The following is a 21,493-nucleotide window of genomic DNA, read 5'->3' as shown; positions in this document are numbered from 1 at the left end:
CAATTGACTTTCTAACCCCTCATGCCAAATTTATGCGCACGTCTATGTTATATAGAAATAAAAGTACACGATACATCTTCCAACAATGTTCAAGCATCTAGCCGCTGTTTTGACCCCGATCAGACGATGTGGAGAACACCTGATACCGTACCCCTCTGTCAAAAATTTGAAAATAAAAGTACATATAAAAATCTTCCGAAGGAATCAAAATTCATTTATTATTTTCGAGGAATTTAAGACAAGATTGGAGATCAATGGAAAAACGCATAAAAGTTCAAAATAAGAATATTAATATATACTATGCTTTTAATTTGCCAGCTCCAGGCAATTTAAAAGCATAGCTTATATTAATGATTTAATTATTTACGTTATCATCATTAGCAAAAATGTACTGTAATACTGTAGAGGTAACAAATATTTATACTAGGAAAAAACAAAAACGCTATCAAAATATGACTAATTACTATCAATAAAGTCGGTTACAAAAAAGACCTTGTTTGATTATAGGTTGATATCGAAGAATTTTTCAAACTTGTTCTTCAATACCTCTCTGTTTTCCGGCATTCAAGCAGGTTTTAAAGTTTTTTACACCCTTTTTTCTCAACATCTATGTGTCATATTTTAACAGAGTTTTTATTTTTTAGTCGAAAAAGCATTCAACCCCGTATGTATGTTCTTTTTTTTTATTTTTTTTTTTTTTTATTTCGTACAATGATTTTAAACAAACATAAAAGCTGCCTTTAAGGAACATTGTAACAAAATGTAGAGAGTAAAAACCATGACCAGGGTGAAATATGACAGATTTTAAAGAATATATTTAGAATCCTTAAAAAGTATACAAATTAGGTGCCTTAAATTAATATTTAAACCAGATAAAAACGCTATCGAAATCAAACTAATCACTACCGAGGAAGGGCGAACTAAAACATCAAAATCTGTTTGACAGACTGTTGGGTATTATTGTTGAACGACTGCCACACTCTGTAAGTCCCATAAGCTTGGCGCTATAATACGTACAGTGTGCAAAAAAATTAACGGACCATCCTAAATAACTTTTGATCTAATGTTCTTCACGTTCTAGCATTCATTTTTGAAAGTTCAAGGGGGTGATGTCAAACATGCTAATTAATTAGTGCAAACGATATTTTAAGTTACAAAATCAGACACAAAACTGTACCTTCTCTGAATAAACGTATCCTTTTTTCAGCGGATTCGGATTTTTGACTCCTAACGCACAGACGGGAGCAGCAATCTGGGAAATATGGTCCTAATAGTTTGGCCAGGAGATTGCTCCAATGTGTGGACCCCTTAATGTTCATTTCACTTTTTGTTTATTTCATCATATCTCGAGAACCTTTTCAACGAATTAAAAAAATTTTGCACAGAATCATAAGATTCGTTTATCAAACGATAATTCCATGAAAAATATGACTTTATTTATTTATTATTTTTCGCTACTTAATTTAATAATAGTTGGAAAAAATTTGAATTGTGAGGTGTTAAAATTTTTACATCATTAGAAAGAATGCAATTTTAAATGGTAATACAAAAAATGTAGCAAAATTGGTCGAATAGTTTCTGAGAAATCGAATTTTAAAAAAGTCATGTTTTCAAAATTCGATTTCTCAGGGACTTTTCGACTGATTTCGCACAAACTTTACGTTTGTAAAAATTTGTATATCTTACAATTAAATTTTTTCTACTATTATTGAATGGAATTTCAAAAAAAAATTATTGCTGAAAGTAATATTTTGCATGGAATTATCTTAGGATAAGCGAATTTTATAATTGTATGCAAAAATTTTTCAATTCGCGGGGAAAGTTCTCGAGACATGGTGAAATGCGCATAAAGTAATATTAACATTAAGGGACTCAAACATTAGACTTCTCTCTTGGCCAAACTATATGGACCATATTTCCCCGATTATGGCTACCGCCTATACTTTATGGCTCAGATACCAAATCCATCGAAAAAAAAAGATATTTTTATTCAGAGAAGGTACGTTTTTGCGCCAGATTTCGTTACTTAAAATATCGTCTGAACTAATTAATTTGCATATATGAGGTCATCCCCTCGAACCAGGACTCCAGTATACTAGGACGCAATCTTAAGATTACTTCCTAGAATATGAAGATCTGATCATTAGATCAAAAGTAATTCAGTTTTTATATTTTGCGTATTCTATATACTAAAGCATTATGTATTTGTCTTATTAAAATAATCGGACCAAATAAATATATGGACTGCCTAAACTTACTTTTTTTATATAAACGTTTATTTTTATTTTTTAAGGAGAAATTTTAGAATTTAAAACAGTAAATGTTAAAACCTTGAAAACAAAACATCCTTTTTCAGTAAATAACTCTAATCAAGCATATCTGCTGCTAACGATTAAAAAAAATTGTTTCAATGAAATAAGAACACGCAGTTTATACGCTTTAGATGAGCCATTAAAATCACACGAGTATAATTTTTTTTTATTTGTGTAAATTTATTTATATTGCGTGCGAATTAAATAATCGTTAAAGATGCCAGAAGATGGCGTCACCAATCATTGACTGAAAACTTGACAAGTTTAATATTATCTTGGTAGAGTAACCATCACTAATAAAATCGCAGGAAAAAATTAAACCGCGTTTTTAAAGTCAGAGAGCAGCAAGAGAGGACTTAATACAATATCAAAAATACCAAAACTATCCTTTTATAAAATCATTATTGCCGTTTTTGTGAAATCAAGTTTTTGTTGTTCATACATTAAAAAAAAGGAAGTACTCTGCGTTTTCTTCTCAGAATAATTAGAGTTTTTTTTATTTTTTTAAGCTTTGAAAGCAAATATAAATAGCAAATTTCATTCGACCACCCTTAGTGAACAAAAAGAACAAATTAATAGGTGTAAATTACATTAATTAAGAAAATTTAAAATTCAGAGTTAAAAGAATTATTTATCAGGAAGTATAGAGGAATCCAAATAAAAACTGCTCATGAATTAAGAAAAGTTATTGAATGATTAATTAAACAAGCATGCTAATAATTTAAAACCATTCTGTAAATTAAAAAAATTGTAATTCATGTTTAGTTAAAATGTCAATTTTTGGTAGTAAAAATAAAATATGAATGTAGAATGAATGCTTTTATTATATATTATAAGTTTAATTTAGCTACATTTTTTTTTAAAACTAAGAGTAGATATTTTGGTTTATGCAATCAGCCGCTTTATAAAATCAAATATTCTCAGAAAGGACATAATTTAATAGTAGGAGGGCTCTATATAGTAGATAGGGAGAGAAATATATTCAGAATTTAATTAAATTAAGACAAAGTTTAATGAAAAATTTAATTAGACACTGACATTTTTTTTCTCACAATATTGTTTTCATTTCCCATTTTTTAACAAATTTCAATTTATCAGTTTTTTACAGTGTATGTAATTATTAGATATCATCAAAATTTTAATTTTAAAATAAATGCTATTAAAACAAAAATATACTATAATACTTTAAGGGCATTAGATTTGCGAAGAATTTTGAACGCTAAATTTTTCTATGATTGTTTATTATATAAAAGTTTAAATAAAGCATTTTTTTAATTAGAAATGCTCAACTTATGTTTAAAAATTACTATTATTATTTTTATCGCTGGTTATTTAATAGAACTAAGAATGTTAAGTGGTTATGGAGCACGAACATGTGTTTTGCTGTTCGCATATCACAGAAATCACAGTTGAACTTGCAAGCAGTTTGTCAGATCCTCGGTAAAGTTTAACTATTCCTTCATTATTTTTTTTATAAAAATAAATTTTGAGAATTCTGAGAAATGCTTTATAACTCCTTATATGAAATTGTTATTCAGTATTCCCTTACAAAGTTAACTTAATTTTTAATAGACATCGAATTATTTGAAATAATCAGAAGGGTGCTTTTTAAAATTTTAATGCGTAATTTATACTATTAATATCTAATAATTTTTCTCATAGTGAGAATCATTTGATATTGAATTAATTTTAAAACCAAAATTATATAGAGATTAATAACCCAGAGACTGAACTATTATCAGACAATATTTCGCCATAATGTTTTGGTTTTTAATGGTATCCAGTTGTTTTTACCAATTGGTTGTATACTATCAGCAACTGTTAGATTAATTAATCATTGGAAAATTTTCAAGAATTCCTTGGAAAATTTTCAGGTTTGATTTTTTTTTTTTTTTTTTTTTTTTTTTTTGGAGCAGTAGGGGGTAGGATTGCTTGCGGTATTCTACCGCATATGGATGAAACTGCTCCCGCACAGGCTGCATGGCAATACCACCCTGATGATGCTGCCATATATGTCACTGCTTCCACTTTAATTTCAATTGAATATTTTTCTTTTTTGTTAGCTGCTTTAGTGCTTTCACAAGAAGGTTTTTCAATTTACCATTTAGTTTGTCATTTCATGCTATTAACTTCGTTCTCGTATGCGGTTATTACTTTTGTATTTCATCTTAAAATCTTTTCCTCATAATATATATATATATATATATGTAATACAAAAAGTATAAATACTTTTGTATTAATAAAACCATTAAAACTCTTTCGTTTTCATGAAATGTCTTTGGTAAAGAATAGGTGTAGAAATTCTATTTTGGGACTTTAAGTCTGAAGACATACCATTGAATCATAATTAGATTTATATTTCAAAGGAGGAGTTATTTATATATATATATATATATATATATAGAATCTTCGCAGTATGCATAATTTAAGTTAGACGTCAAAGACGATGCTTTAGCGGCAGCTAATTTGATTTGGCTTTCAAGTTAATGTAATATAAAGTGTAAAAGAATGATCGACATTCAGTAAGCGTGTTGTTTTGATGTCTTAACGAAGTCATTTAACCGAATCAATAGCCTGGAGAGTTGTTAGCCGGTGAGAGGGGGGGGGGCAAACACAAGCCGAAGTAGCAGAAGCTACTGGAGTTTCACAAAGTGAGCTGGAACTGTTTTTTTGGAGACTGGGAATGCAGTTTTTGAAATGAATATTTAACGCTAACACCTGGAAGTCACCAAAATATGAATGTCACTCTTCTTCAACAACTTCTTCGCTCGGTTACTGGCATCGCAGTCTCGACACAAACTGTCCAAAACCACCTTCACGCTATAGGTCTGTATGCTGGCTGACCAATGGTGTGAGTCCCGTTAACAGCAGGGCACCGTCGCGCCGACTGTATAGTATAGTATAGTATAGTATATATATATATATATATATATATATATATATAGCTAGATATTTTTCTTTGGCTACATTAATACAATATTTGAAAGCAATCCTTTTTCAGGAGGATATAATCATATGAAATGACGACGAGATTATATCTTTTAGTTATTTTGTTTCACGGCTTTTCAATATTTTTTCAATAATTTTTTTAAAAATATTTTATTTTAATAATTTTTCTTCTTCCTTTTTTATTAATAAATATTGTATTTTTTTCCATAGTTTCTCCATATTTTAGCTTATTTTATGAGTTCTATATACTTGCAGCTTATGCACAATAAATAAAACTTATTATTTTGCTTCATTTTTCTCTCTTTTCTTTTTATCCATTTTGTCTTTATTGTGCTATATATATACATACACACACACACACACACACACATATATATATATATATATATATATATATATATATATATATATATATAGAGATAGATAGATAGATAGATAGATAGATAGATAGATGGATAATAAATAAATAGAGATATTATTCTTGAAAAATTGAGGAATTTTTTATATATCATGGAGATATTGATGTATTACCGGCATTATTTAGGAGTGATTGTAGTATTTCAAACATATTTTGAAAAAATTGAGCTATTTCAGACTTTCTTTCGGAAACATTAAGGTGTTTCTGTCTGCTCCGATTCCCAGAGTGTCATATGAACTACAGTAGGAGTTTCAAATTCCATCGTTGAATTAAATTTAAATTAGAACATTTTATTAGCAAGAAAATAAAATAAAAAGATTGACTAATTTTTGAATGTGTGATTTTGTAAGCCTGGTATTAATTCGAAGTAGCATTAATAAAGATATTTTTAAAAAAATCTAAAGCTGATTTTAGAACAAAACTATGATATAATACCACAAAAGCTTTTGAGGAAAAATTTCTCCATAATTCTCTTGCTATCCTGTATTTGATCAACCAAATCACGTATTTCAAAAGAGCCTTTGATAGATGATATCCAGTTGCTTTATCCTCACACGCTCTCAACATTTAAAAAGTATTCTATAACCTATAAGCATCTTGGAAAACTTTTTATTTTTTGAAAAGTAAATAAATAGGTATAAATGTACCCTTATGTATTTCACACCATTAGCTAAATTGGGAGTATATTATCAAAAACAAATTTTTTTTTTAAAAAAAGAAATTATACAATGAGAAAAGATGTATGGTCAAAACTTCCAGAAAATGGTAAAATTTGCCCTGTTTCCGGTAAAATGTACCGTTGCGCTTTGATAAACTTTGGTAAAATTAACCAGAAAATATTGTTTTATAGTATGTGTTAAAATATGGTAAATGTGATAAAATTTGATAATTTTATCATGATACCTTAGAGCATGGCAAAAAAAGAATTTATTTATTTTAATATGCTTTTCGGTTTGCAGTTTTAATAAATGTAGGATAATGAAAACTATAAGTTTAAAGACCAAAATTTTCTTTAAACAGCTACCATATGAACGGAAAAATTGCAAAACGAATAGATTAAATATCGTAAATTTTGGTTTTATTACCAGAATTATAGTTTTTTTTTATTTTTTTTTTTTTTTTACCAGAAATGTCGTTTTCTTACAGTACGATAATTTTACCAGATACGGGAATTTTTTATCTTGTTAACCCTTAACCCACAGCTGGATAAAAGTCTCCAAACTTTAAAAAAAAAATTGATCTACTACTCTTGCTTTCCAATTACACGCACCAACTGCTATTTTACTTTTATCCACTTATTCCGTAATGACGACTATAAATATTAGAACAATTATCAAAATTAAAATAAATAGAATTATACTTATGGATGACGCAATTTAAGAAAAATATAAAAATAAAAATTTAACTAACCCCTACAGCAGAGAGTGCGACTGAAGATACCAAAAACTGTTTGATTTTTGGAGGACACAGTGGACATAATTTGATAATAAGAAACAAGTTTTAACAAGCAATGTATCAATTTTTAGACAATTTACTAATTTACTTAATTTATTTCATAATCGTCGTTGAACAGACGATCCGATTATTTTTGAGTTTACGACTACCTATATTTAACTCCATAGGCTTGTAATTTTGAACCCAATCCATTAGACAAGGGAGCTCCTGGATCAAGTATAAAAAGAAATTTGCATTCGTGGAGGACTTTTTGTAACCCGCATTTGCGTTACATGGAGAAGAGAACCACTAAAACCTCCTACGGCTAGCCTGACTACCAGGGAACTGTAACCCATGATCCGTCTACCACTAAGGATATTTTACGTCAGCACTGTGGTAGTTGCAAGCCAGGTGCGGAATTCATATCGACCAGCCATCTCTGGGATTCGAACAAAGGTCACCTCATTGGGAGGCTAACGCTCTATCCTCTGAGTTCCCATTACGCAATTTACTTATTTTATAACCGTCGTTTAACAGCCAACCCAATTTAAGGTTTGCAACTATTAATGTTCAACACCGTAGCCTTATGTTTTTGATCCCAATCCAGAAAACAAGGGAACTCCTGAATGAAGTATTTGGAGAAATTTTGCCTTCATTTGACACCTCAAAATTGGAAATTTTGCTTTCATTGGACACCTCAAAATTGGAAAGTTGCCTTCATTGAACTTCATTAGTTCACCTCATTGAAAAGCGACCGCTCTATCCCCTATGCCATCACGATTCAAAAAATTTACTTATTTGAAATTAATAATTTACTATGCTGTCCATATAACATTTCTGAAAATAAAAACAAGTCTTGTTTACTAGAAAATCACTGAGATGTTCTCCCGCCCTACTCTTACTTCTGTTCTATATTAAAATAATGAGTTATAAGTATTCATCTAAGGTAAATGATGAGTTTATTTTGTAAATTTATATTATTTTACAAATTTTTAGTTTTTGATATGAAACTCTACAACATGCTATTTTGAGCCTAAAAATGAGAACTGAATTTCAAAATGCGAGTGAACAGTTATTTATTCTCGTTACTATCCAGAAATTATTAATTGAAAGTGATTATTTTCTTTGCTCGCATCCAATCCCAGCTACTTGCATCCCAAAGAATCAATCTTTTTAGCTCACATTTTTCTTCATAACTTTCAGGGCGACTTTCTTTTAATTCATCCTATAAGGAGAGAAAATTCCTTTTATTGCTTACAATTTGCAAACTCTCAGATTTCTTATTACCTTTAGCCATTTATAAAAGCAGTCATTTAAATGGAAGGATTTAATAAAATTTTTTAATTATCTTGAGTTAATCGAAATGTATAATAAAACTAAAAATGAATCCAAATTGATAACTGAAAATAAATAAATAAATAAAACTGAAAAAATGAAGTATGGTAATACCTTAACAAAAATACTTTTGACACACATTCTTAATAAACAGAGACTTTGATGCCAAACTAAAATATTGCTTATTAAATTTTTATTAATTTAGTATTATCCAAGGAATTAATAAGCAAACTTTCAAAATGAATTATTTCTTGAAGTAAAATTTAATTTAATTTAGTATTCTTCGTGCGACTCAAATAAATTCAAAAACAAATAAAAAAAATTCTGAAATATTGTTTCCTTTACGAAAGACTTTTTAATATATTAGTTCGAAGAAAATGATATTCAAGAAAAATATTAATTATAAAGCAGAGTCAAACTCGTGTATGCAAAAGAAAAATGATCGAAACGACAGCTTTTTAATTTCATTTATACTTATGGTCTTTATAAATTACGTACATGAAAGTAAACACAATAAAGCTCAAAAAGATATATTTTCGCTTAATTGGTAGAACTAATATTAACTTGATTTGAAATAAGTATTTTTGAGAAGTGTTTTTAAAGTATCTAATGAAATTGTTTATTTATACTTATATTTATTTTTTTCTCTTAATTAAAAATGAAAATACTGAGATAATTAATCAAGGGGAAAGGGATATTTTTCATTCTCAGATCTTTAAAGACAGAGTTTTTGCCTGCCGTAATTAGAGATCTTACAAATATAAAATGAAAGTAGTTTTTTTTAAATATTTATTTCATTATAAAATTAGATATATAAGAAAACATTTTATATATATAATCTGCTGAACATGGAAAGTACCCAAACGTTACATAAGGTATTCGATTAGTTTTGACAACTTTTTTTAAATATCAATATAAAATTTTAAAAAATTTGTTTATTTATTTTATTACGTGCAGAAATTTATAAGGCCAGCAAAAAAAATTTCTATTATTATTTTTAATGACCATTTTTATGCATATATGGTAAACACCGTAAAAAAATTCCATCGCTTAAAACAAAAAATCCTTTGAGGTTTTAATTTAGAAGGCTATCAACTATGTTTCGAACTATTATCTTAAAATCAAGTGCATATAACACTGAGTTAAAGATCAAAGTAGTAAAAAAAGGCAAATTTTTAAAAATATTATCACGTGTCCCTGCAAAAAAACATGCATAAAGAAATGAAATTCTATTTTTTCTCTTAGTCTGTAGTTCAAAACATGTGTACTATAATCATAAACACCCATGAAAAATTGTAAAGAATTATTTTAAAAACAATATGAGGTATCGTGTTTAAAGTGGTGTAAAATGTGAAAAAATCTGATTTTGAGACACATACGCATTTGAGTCTTAAAATCATTAATATATCCGCTGTTATTACCTTGGACAAAAACTGCTTAGCTTTGTAAAGAGTTAGGGTACAAGCAAAAGTCATTTTTAGAAAGCTTAGAGTACAGGGATTCTATATTTGTAATAAACACAGTTTCAAAAATTTTACCAAAAATCATGTTTTTGCTTTAACAATAACTTTTATTTGTAAATTGACTAAATTAAGATGAGAAATACATTTTTGTCTATTTTTTTTGGTTATTGAACTACGCATAATTTTTTTTTGAATTTTGATTTTAAAGAATTAATATAATCATAAAATGTTTGCCAAACATGCATTAAAAATACATTATATAAATTGAATTTTCAGAATAACCCATCTGAGTTAATTAAGTATTTTTAAATTTTCTGTTTCGACTGAATGATCAAGTTATAAATTTAAAAATAAATTTTTTACGTATATTAGACATTAAACACTATAAATACACAAAGAAAAAAATTCTGGTAAAATAGCAGTACAGTATGGTAATGACATTCCTGGTAAAAAAAAATCCATAATTCTGGTTAATAAAGCTAAAATCTACGGTATTTAAACCATTCATTTGGTAATTTTTCCGTTCATATGGTTATGGCTTACCGGAAATTCTAAGTTTTAAAATTTTAGTTTTTATTATCACACATTAAGTAAAAAATACAAATCTGAAAAGTAATTTTAGCCGAATAAATAGTTTTTATGTCGCGCACTATCGGGATAAAATCACCAACTTTTATTACATATTGTATCACAAATTTTATCACACATATATTTTATAGCTAACTTTACCATAATCTTTTCCAAAGCTCTTCGGTAATAACTCCCGAGCTTTTTGGTGTTCATATAGAGCTAGAAACACTGTAAATGATATCATATTTTGGTAGTTTTGACCATATTTGTTTTCTCAGTGTACAAAAGTTCTTATATTTTTTGTTTCAAAGTCAAAAAATTCTTTTGAATCTTCAGTTGACATGCGTATATTTGAAATACACTATTGATGGATTTCTTTTTGTATTTTTGTCCTTATGGTACTATTTCTCGACCTTTCTTTTATCTGTTTTAATAGTTAATCGAAGTTTTTGAGTTATGTTCAAAATTATGTTTAGAAAACTCTAAGCACATTTTCTTTGAATGCAATAGTACAAGGAAAATAATTTGCTTTTTAAAAAGCAGCATTCTAATATAAGCAACGATATTTTTAATTATTCATGTATTATGCTACTCTGCAATTCAGAAAGAATTTAAATGCTTAAACGAATTCTGAGAAAAAATACTTAACAGCTTTTTCTTCTCCCTTGCTAATACTGTCAGCGCTAAAATAAAAAAGTTTAAAACTGATAAAAAATTTGATTTTTTTTTCGGTATGTAGCTCTTATCATGCAAAAATGCCAAATGTATAAAAATCTCAATCTTCAATTTTTGTCGCTTACGTTGATTTTTGTGTTACAAAGTAGTGTAAGGGATATGAATTTCGTGTTTTTCCAAAACGATTTTTGAGAATTAAATAATTTTTTAATTGACTTGTACCTTTTCAGAAAAAAAATAGTGCTCCGAAAATTAAAAATTTAGTGACTAAAGAGTCAAAGTAATCTTTTACAGCCAGCAGTTCTTTTCACTCTGCCTGCAAGTAAGTATCGGTGTCGCATTGGCCAGAAATTGCTTATTAAAATAAGCTATACAGATTAGTAACAATTTCGAACTTTCTTATTTCTTAACTACTCTCCCTGTTTATAATGTTAATTTCAATATTATAGTTTATCTACGTACTAGGCTCTATTTAATTAAAATTGAATTAAATATTTGAAATTTATAGACAATGCAGCTATTTTATTTTAAAACCGTCATTGAACAGCCGGCCCAATTACTTGGTTTAAGACTACTAATGTTTAACATGAAAATGCGTTGAGCAATAAATTAAAATTTTTTATTCTTTGTGTTTGTAATAGATAAAAATTTACGATATAGAATTTTATTTAATTATACTAAAGTTTTCTTTAGTTTATTTCCTTTCTAGCATTCCTATTTCATACATTCAATCAAAAAACATTGAGTCCGATCATTTGACCGGCTATGAAAATATCTTAGATTTAAAATATCCTCAAACAAATTTATGTTTACTCTAAAAATGTTTTTCGGGTAACAAGCAAAAACAGGCAAGGCGTGATTTGAAAATTCCTGTTATAATAGGAGCTTTACTATAATTCATTTATCGAAATTCTTGTGGAAATTTATAGTAATTCGGATTCAAGTCTAGCAGGTTTGCTCAATAATTTTTCTATAATTCCCATTATGATCTGAAGAAAAGCAGTTCACAGAAGAAATCCAATATCTAACCCACAACTTTATTTGTGTGAAAGGCATATAGAAACATTATTAAATGTGGTATAGAAATATTATAAATGCCTTAAATATCAGTATATGAGCTACTTGAGGATAATATCTCTTCAAAAAACTGTTTTAATGATTTGTAGGAGAAAAATCACTTGCATTGCTGAAAATTAATTGCTTCAATTTCATGGATGTCTTTGATTTTTTAAGTTAATTTTTTCATCATTAAGTTCACAAAAAACTAGGTCTCTATTATACCTATCTCCATTATTTTCTTGCTCAACATTAATGAAGAAAGATAAAATTCTCGGAAATTAAACAGTTTTTTTATATTGAAAAACCAGAAAATTTTCGTTAAATTTTTATTTAGTAGTTGTTGTACGGCTCAATCTGTGTCAGAAATTCGAAAAAAAAACAATCTACATACCTGTTTCTAATATTGTTCTTGCTTGAATTTTATCAATATTTTTATTAATAAATATATTAATAAGAGCACAAATTTTAAAAAAACACATTTTATTGTTCACAATTAGAATATTACACTTGCGGAGTCCAGTTTAGACCAAGTAGAAAACACTTTATTGGCAATTAAGAATTCATCAACATTTAAATATCACACAGAGAAAAAAATATGGTCAAAACCACCAGAATATGGTAACATTTATTGTGTTTCTGGCTCTATGAGAACATTAAAAAACTGAGTGATTTTTACCGAAATGCTTTGATAGAAATTTTGGCAAAAATAACATTAAAATATGTCATTATAATATGTCATAAAGTTTAGGTAAATGTGGTAAAATTTGAAAATTTTATTGTGATATCCTATAGTGTGCCATGAAAAACAATTTATCTTGGTTAAACCAGAATTTTGTTTTATTTTACCAGAAATGTCATATGGTGCGGATAGTAATTTTACCAGAATTTTTTTTCTCTGTGCTGTGTTAAAACCTTCAAATTTGGAGATTCTTAGTAAATGTAAAATATTTTTACATCGGATCAAAATATACTTACATCAAGCATTAGTTAATTCAATAAAAAAATCTAAAGTTCCAAGAAATGTTTAATGAAACAGTGCAACGCAAAGTGAATCTTTCTTACTTATATTTTCTTTTGCTTGACACTTATTTATTTTGACAAGCAAACAATAAAAAGTACTTTTTACGCCAAGTAGTTTCAATTTCAGTAATTTCAACAACAACAAAAAATATGTTTGTTTTTTTAAGCTACATCTACCAACTGACAAACAAATATATTTCAAATACATCACATACATTTACGAACTCGAACTGAATTTTTGGATTCAGTTCGAGTTATGGATATTATCAGTTACAACAAACAAACAGTTATTCAGTTATGGACATTAATATGTCATAAAAGACAATTTATTTTGGTTAAACCAGAATTTTGTTTTTATTTTACCAGAAATGTCATATGGAGCGGATGGTAATTTTACCAGATTTTTTTCCTCTGAGCTGTGATAAAACCATCAAATTTGGAGATTCTTAGTGAATGTAAAATATATTTACCTCGGATCAAAATATACTTACATCAAACATTGGTTAATTCAATAAAAAAAATCTAAAGTTCCAAGAAATGTTTAATGAAACATTGCAACGCAAAGTGAGTCTTTCTTATTTACATTTTCTTTACTTGACATTTATTTATTTTGACAAGCAAACAATAAAAAATACTTTTTACTCCAAGTAGTTTCAATTTTAGGAATTTCAACAACGAAAAAAATAAGTTTTTTGCTTAAGCTACATCTGCCAACTGAGAAACAAATATATTTCAAATACATCTACAAACTCGAACTGAATTTATGGAGTTGACAAAGCATAATCCAAAGGGAACGTGAAACGTAGCAGGGCAAAGAAATTTCGCATATAGCTTTTGATATCTCCAGGGAATGTAGAAAAACTTAAGATGTTCTTTCTGCATTCATGAAATGTCACTTCATCTTCGTTTCTTACATCCGCAGGGAAAGAGGTTGAAGAAACTTTCTCGAAATCTACTATTCATGAAACAATAAGTAACTGGATTGCAGCAGGAAGATGTATAGGCCAGTAACTGGAAAAATGAAATACCACTATATCCAATTTGCGTGTACACTATTGTCGGATCGAAGAGGGAGATAGTATTAATAGCATAGAGAGGACTCCAACAAATAAAAAATTCTAAGACAACGACAAAGAGCATCTGTATAATTCGTTTCTTCTGAATAATTCCACGTTCACTGTTGTTTTTTCGTATAGCAGGTGTTCCTGACGCATTATGCGAGGTGGCAGATGTTATGGTAGATGTAAACGTAGAGGCTGTTGAAGAAGCGGTGTTTCGGTTTATATTTGGAGATGTATTCCAACAATAGCGAATTTTGTGACCTGAAAATCATGAATAAAATAAAAAATTACTTGAAACAATGATCAAATCTGTATGTACAAAGTAATAGTTAAAAAGGCACATCAAACATACTCCTAAAAGGTAAACTGCTTTTTTTCAGGTTTTTACACTATATGCATACAGTCACTGGCCAAATTATTCGACGCTCTGTAAGATCCTATGTAAATTCTTAATTATCAGGTGTACTGTACAGCTTTATTGTTTTTACCCGACTAAAACCGGTTTGCACTTGTTGAAGTTCGTGCATCAATTGGTTAAATTAGACGATATAGAATGCAAATTTAACGATTGGATACATTCGACGATATATTATATAAATATAGAATATTTATTATATCAGGTATTATATTAGTATATTATAATAATTAGACCAAATTATAAGACCCACTGTAATGTTCTAATAATTGCATGTCTTACAAGAGTTTATATGCAATACTTTTACATTTAAGAGTACGTGTAATGAGTTTTTATTCAGCAGATTTTTTATATCATTCCTATTTGTATTTATTTTTAGCATATTGTATTACAATGTTAACCAATTGATACACAAATATAAACAAGTGTAAACCAGTTTCAGCCGCGTAAAAACAATAACGCTGTATGCTATCACCTGATATTTAAGATTTTGCATAGAACCTTACAGTGCGCCTAATAATTTGGCCAGGGACTCTATATTGGAAAAAATGCTTAAACTAATTTCTAACTAAATCTTAACTAAGTTATTAATAAGTTTGGTATGGCAAAGCGCCATATCAAATCTCAAATTAATAGATCATTGCCAAATAAAAGTATTGAAGGTTGAGGAGCGAGTATTATTTCAAAAAGGGATAAAGTAATGGTAATAAGTGACATTACTGAATAGGACATTCATAGATAATATAACTATTAGGAGAAGACACCTAATTCTATTTTGTTGTGAAAAAGCGGGAGACGTAAATGAAAAGACAGAACTCTTTTATTCCGAATGTTCCATCCTTATTGCAGAAAATCCCTTCCTTCATTGAAGAAAACATAGCAAGACAGGATTTCGTAATAGATTATTTTCTTTCATGTTTTCCAAAAAATGCCTCATTGAGAGCCCCCAAATATCCATTAAGAAGTTTTTTAGTACTTCCACGTTTTCCCTCGAGAAAAATAAACAAAAAAATAACTTACGGAAACATTTCCTTAATGTTTATATGGTGTTTTCGCAGATACCATGTCATTTTTCCAGTAAGTCCAGGAAAACTAAGATTGAGAGGGTATTTCATTGCGCGTAAGAACTTCGACGGCACTCAAATTATTTCAAAATAGAAAAAACGAACTTTTGAATTTGCATGTATACTGTGAAGCAAAATCAAATTATGCAGATAAATAAATGAAGAGAAAAATATTTCATTAAAAATAAACGAATGAAGCAAAAAATGTTTAAAACTAATGTCTAAAACTAAAGAAAGGCATTACCGCAACAGCCTGTTTATGAACCATGTTATGGCCAGTTGTGGCTAAAACTCCACAATTTCACGGTCTATGACATTATTGTGGCACTAAGCTTAGCAATGCGTCCCGACCACCTTAACTTCCCAGACAAGCAGGTACGCATGTAGCTGTAGCTCATTTACGTCGACTAGAGCTGCACAATGGGCTGTTGGCGACGGTCTGGGAAACATCCCTGAGGATGATCCGAAGACATGAAATCATAATTTTGATCCTCTGCAGAGGAGATGGCACCCCCACTTTGGAAATCCAGCGACCTGCACGCAAAGTTGAGCACTTTACGGTAGAGCAGTTTAACGAGGACCAATACTGCACACCCTCGGTCCCTACGCTGAATGATCCAAGTGTTCACCCACTAGCACACTGACCGCAGCCAGTGATGCTTGACTTCGGTGATCTGCTGGGAGCCGTGTCTTAACAATTCGTCCACTGCGGGACAGCTGGTACGCATACATCTGAAGCTGGATAGCTTCAAATCGTCACTGGATATTGAACCTCACTCCTTCACAATGGCAGCTTAATACCTTAACCACGGTGCAATCGCTGTTCAATGCTTAGGTCTGAGTGATCATTATTTACCTTAAAAGCAATAAATTCGCTTAATCCAGATTATCTGAAATAAAAATTTTGTGTCAATTAGTCTTAATTCAAACCAATAATCCCTTTAAAATAATGCAAACATTTTCCTGACTGAAATATTGTAACTCACACAATATAAGTCTCTTAAGTTCCTTTTTTGAATGGTTTTATTTTAAACAAAATAATGAGTAGCATTTAAAATTAAGATTAAATAAGCTCCAAAGTTTCAAATCCTCAAAAATCTCAAAATGAATAAATCTTCATTGCGCTTTAAGATTCAAATGAACTTAGCTTGAATGAAAATTGTTTGGTGATGCTTAATAATGCAATGATTATAGAGATGAATTGTTTCCAATTTTTAATGACTCTACAAAGTTATTTATATTTATTTGAAAGATACATAAAAAATTTAAAATATCTACCATTTTGCATATATATAACACAAGAAGCTTATGGCCGTCAATGAGTAGTTATGAAAATCAAAATAACTTTGATAAAAATCGAATTTAATTTCTTAACTCAGAATGCCTGAAACCATATAAATCTAATCGAACGTAAAAAATTCAGAATAGAGAAATATGTAGTGAATTCTTAAAAAGAAGTCAATAATTTTGAAAGAAATGTTGCAACATCTCAAGAAAATTCAATTTAAGAACTTTTTTCAAAAGGAAAAAAAAAAACTTGCAACTCACAAATAATGAATATTTTACAACGGAAAAAAGTCTTCTTATCAATTTTAAAAATATAAATTTTTTAAATTCCGAGCTATAATCGAATTTGATATTTATTTTGAATAACTTGGATGAGATTATAACTTTACGGAAAGCAAACATTTCCTTGCGCGGTCGCAGATATTCTTGAAAGATTTGACGCATTATATTACCAAAACTAGAATTCCACTTGCCAAAAAAATATTTCACATTTGACAAAAAAATTTCTGATAATTTTACGACTGCCATACTTGATATAACCTATTTTGATGCGTTCATGTTTTTTTACGATTCGTGGGGATAAAAAATAAATTTCCTATCTTTATATTTTGAGAGATATAAATTTTTGATAAAGCATGCTCGCCTATAACTAGTACAGTATGTTTCAAAAATGAAATCTAAAAGTATTTGGTGATCAGCAGAAGACTGCATTCAGTACGAATTGGCAATTCTATATATTTTAAGAATTTATACTTGAAACTTTATTCTCAAGTACGTCCAAGTAAAACAGAATTCCCTTATTGAAAAAAGCGCTTTGGTACTTATATCTAACTATCGCAGAAACTTTATCTTGTTATACCATCTTTATTTTAAAGCATAACCTTTTATTTCAAATTTCTTGCACTGGGTTTGTATAACTATCAATAAGAAAATATAACTAGAATAAGTGCTCTCAAAAATTTATCGACCTGTTAAAGAGTCCGATATTATAAAAAGTATTAAAATTAAACGACTGAACTAATATTGTTAGAATGGATGAAAAAACATAACTTTTTATAAAGCATAACTTTTTATTTAAACTTTTTTGCTCTGTGTCTCATATCAAAATTAAAAAAAGTGTCAAAATTAAACGAGAAGTATCAAAATTAAACAACTGAACTAATATTGTTAGAATGGATGAAAAAACATAACTTTTCATAAAGCATAACTTTTTATTTAAAACTTTTTGCTCTGAGTGAGGTATAACTATCATAATAACTATCAATAAGAAAATATAAGTAGAATAAGTGCTCTCAAAAATTTATCGGCCTGTTAAAAAGTCCGATATTGTCAAAAATATCAAAATTAAACGACTGAACTAATATTGTTAGAAGGGATGAAAAAGCAATCTAGTACAGAAAATGTTTGTGTTTACACTAATCAAAAAACAAAAAAGATGATAGCCTTAACTACGACTGCTCATTTCTGTGGGATCAGGCAACACCTCCTAGAAAGAACAGGCCTCAGCACGGGTTACCATAAATATCCTTTAGTAGTCCAAACGTAATGACATATTTTGTATTTTCAACCACTGCGCAGCTTAGTACTCCTAACGTAATGACATCTTTCTTTTTTTTCGTCTACTGCGCAGTTAACTTCGTCACATCGGACTACTAAATTGATCCGTGCTGAGGCCTTTCTACTTCTAGGAGGTGTTGAATCAGGTTTCAGAGGGATTAAGGTATGATTAGTAGTTCAGGTCAAAAAAAAGGGTTGTTTTGGAGACATTTTCAACAGAAGGCCTTGGTTCACCCTAGAGTGAAGATGAACATAATCAGTGAACAATAAATATTTTTGTCTCTCCATTATTTCCAGTGCTGTTTGCAATTCCAGTGATTATTAGTACATTTTGAATTAAGAAGTAACGACGACATATTAAATTCTGAAAATTTGATAGAAAAAAAAATACTAACTAAGCATTTTCAAACAGGATTTGAACTATAAGAAATTCAAAAAATCACAAAAAAGGTAATTACCTGCATGCGGTGATTCGTCAGAAGATATAACCATTGCTTGCCAGAGAGTTCGAATTATTAATGAATAAGTCACACTCATTAATACAAGGGGTAAAATAAGAAGAATGATATCAAGAAAAATTGTGAATGTTTTTTCCGCATTCAAAGACGGCCAGTTCTCCCGACATTTCTGTTTCTCTATAAAATAAAAGGAAACACATTTTTCATTCAAGTGAGCAAACAATACAAAATCACACAAGGACTTATAAAATTGCATTATTTCAAAAATATCCCAATTTTTTAGCGTTTGTACGCGGAGAAAAGAATTCTGGTAAAATTACCAGACTGCATGGTAATAACATTTCTTTATAGGTAGGTAGATATTTTATTTATGTCGCACTAGAGGTGCACAATTGGCTATTGGCGACGGTCTGGGAAACATCCCTGAGGATGATCCGAAGATATGGCATCGCAATTTTGATCCTCTGCAGAGGAGATGACTCCCCTACTTTGGTAGCTGAAAGACCTGCGCGCGAAGTCGAGCACTTTACGGTAGAACAGCTTAACGAGGACCGGTACCGCAAATCTTCGGTCCATACGCAGGCTGATCAAAGTGGTCACCCACCCGATTACTGACCGCTTCGGTGTTCTACAAGGAACCGTGTCTTTGCGATCAGTCCACTGCGGGACAACATTTCTTTACATAAGTACTAAAACGCCTTTTTCAACAAATAGAACTCTGCTTAAAAAAAAAGCATAATTTTGGTTAATAAAACTAGAAATTACGAGATTAAAACCACACATTTGGTATTTTTTCCATTCATGTGCTAACAGTTGAATGGAAATTCTGGTTTTCAAAATTATATTTCTCATTACCAACATATTTCATAAAAAACACAAAACTGAAAAATAAATTAAACCGAAAAAATTACTTGTATGCCATGCTCAATGGTATCACGATAAAAACACCAAATTTTACCAGTTTTGTCAAATTTTATCACATATTATAAAATCATATTATTTTGTTAATTATACCAAAATCTTTTCCAAAGTGCTGCGGTAAAAATTACTGAACTTTTTAGTGTTCCCATTTAGCCAGAAACACGGTACATTTTACCACATTTTGGTACTGTGTAACCTTTTTTGTGTGTGTAAATGCTTCTATAAAAGTAGAAGATGCTTATTTTTGAGGAATCTAGATATTAAAGTATAACGATTTTTATTTGCAAGCTGCTAATCAAACCTTGGATTTGGAACCTTTAATTTTCTAGATGAATACGTAAGGTTGAGTAAAATGGTTTTTGCATTACTTTCTATAGCTCGCGAGCTGGTTCAAGTAAAACTCTCAAGTATTCAAAATTACGCTCATAGTACAGATAAGCTCTTAGCACATTTCACTTTTTTTCATAAAAATCCAATAGTAAACTATCAAAATTGAATATTTTTTGAAAGTGTTATTGATGTCAATGCATATAAACCCAAGAAGTATTTTTTTTTCTTATTTCAGTTGTGCTGTTTAGTAATTTGAAGGCAATGAAAGGATGTTTTTCTTATTTCAAGGAAGGAATATTTCTGATAGGTTTGATCATACTTTTTTCTCAATGTACAGAAAGTATTTTTATACTGGGAAGATTAGATGTGTGTTGAATTATATCATAAAAAGAACATGGAAACATATACTGTTTCTCATGTTCTCCATTTCCATACAGTGAGACTTTATAATAACATGTTTCAACATTTTTATAAAGAAATGTTTTAAATGCTTCAAGAAATTATTGCTATGTTCCTTTATAACAGTTTCTTTAAATTTTTAAAATAATACGAATAAAACTAATTATTATTATTAACTGTTGTTAGCATTTTTAAATAATTTTTATTATTGAATAGTATAAACCAAATGTCATAAAAAATTTTTATAGGTTTAAAACATAGTTGCGAAAGCAATTAGAGTTGAAACTCCTCATAAATTAAAATAAGCTTATTTATAAAAATTTTAAGAGGAATTGCATACAAATTTTGAATGTCATCTACCTACTCCATCTATACGAAAATCCTGCTTTTTAATAATTTAGTTAAGATAGAACTTAAAATGCAAAACAGAAAAAAAGGTTGTTCATAAACTAATAAAAAAAAAACTAAAATGTTTGCCTATGAACTGAAGAAAAACAGAGTTATAAGTAACTTTAAAAATAAAATCCTAAGAAATATAAAGAGCACGAAAAAGAAAAAAAAAGTCACATATGATTCGAATTACGTAATTTGAATTTAAGTAGCTCAGTAAAGCATAACCATATTTTGAAATGTTTGAAACTGGAAAATATTGAAGCTGACGTTAGCTATTATGAAGAAAACCTGAAAAGAAAATGTTGTTTTCCCTATAGCATTTTATATAACACGATTTTCTCCAATTGTAACAAGTACTATCTATGCTAAGAAA

General features: G+C 29.1%; 1 protein-coding gene across 1 annotated transcript in view; it reads right to left on the bottom strand.

The window, feature by feature from the left end:
- Positions 1-12,678: 12,678 nt before the first annotated feature.
- LOC107440098 (cholecystokinin receptor-like) overlaps positions 12,679-21,493 on the bottom strand; it is a 127,741-nt gene continuing 118,926 nt past the window's right edge. The window contains exons 4-5 of the mRNA XM_071187641.2: positions 19,078-19,254; positions 12,679-14,557 (exon numbers count right to left, since the gene is read on the bottom strand). Coding sequence (XP_071043742.1) covers positions 14,133-14,557; positions 19,078-19,254 — 602 coding nt within the window. The 3' untranslated portion in view covers positions 12,679-14,132. The remainder of the gene's footprint in view (positions 14,558-19,077; positions 19,255-21,493) is intronic.

Source organism: Parasteatoda tepidariorum, chromosome 11 (assembly GCF_982258835.1).
Source record: "Parasteatoda tepidariorum strain Cologne lab strain chromosome 11, Ptep-v5.0, whole genome shotgun sequence".
NCBI classification, from domain to species: Eukaryota; Metazoa; Arthropoda; class Arachnida; order Araneae; family Theridiidae; genus Parasteatoda; species Parasteatoda tepidariorum.
The sequence above is the reverse complement of the archived record's forward strand: the minus strand, read 5'-3'. Positions and strand labels throughout refer to the sequence as shown.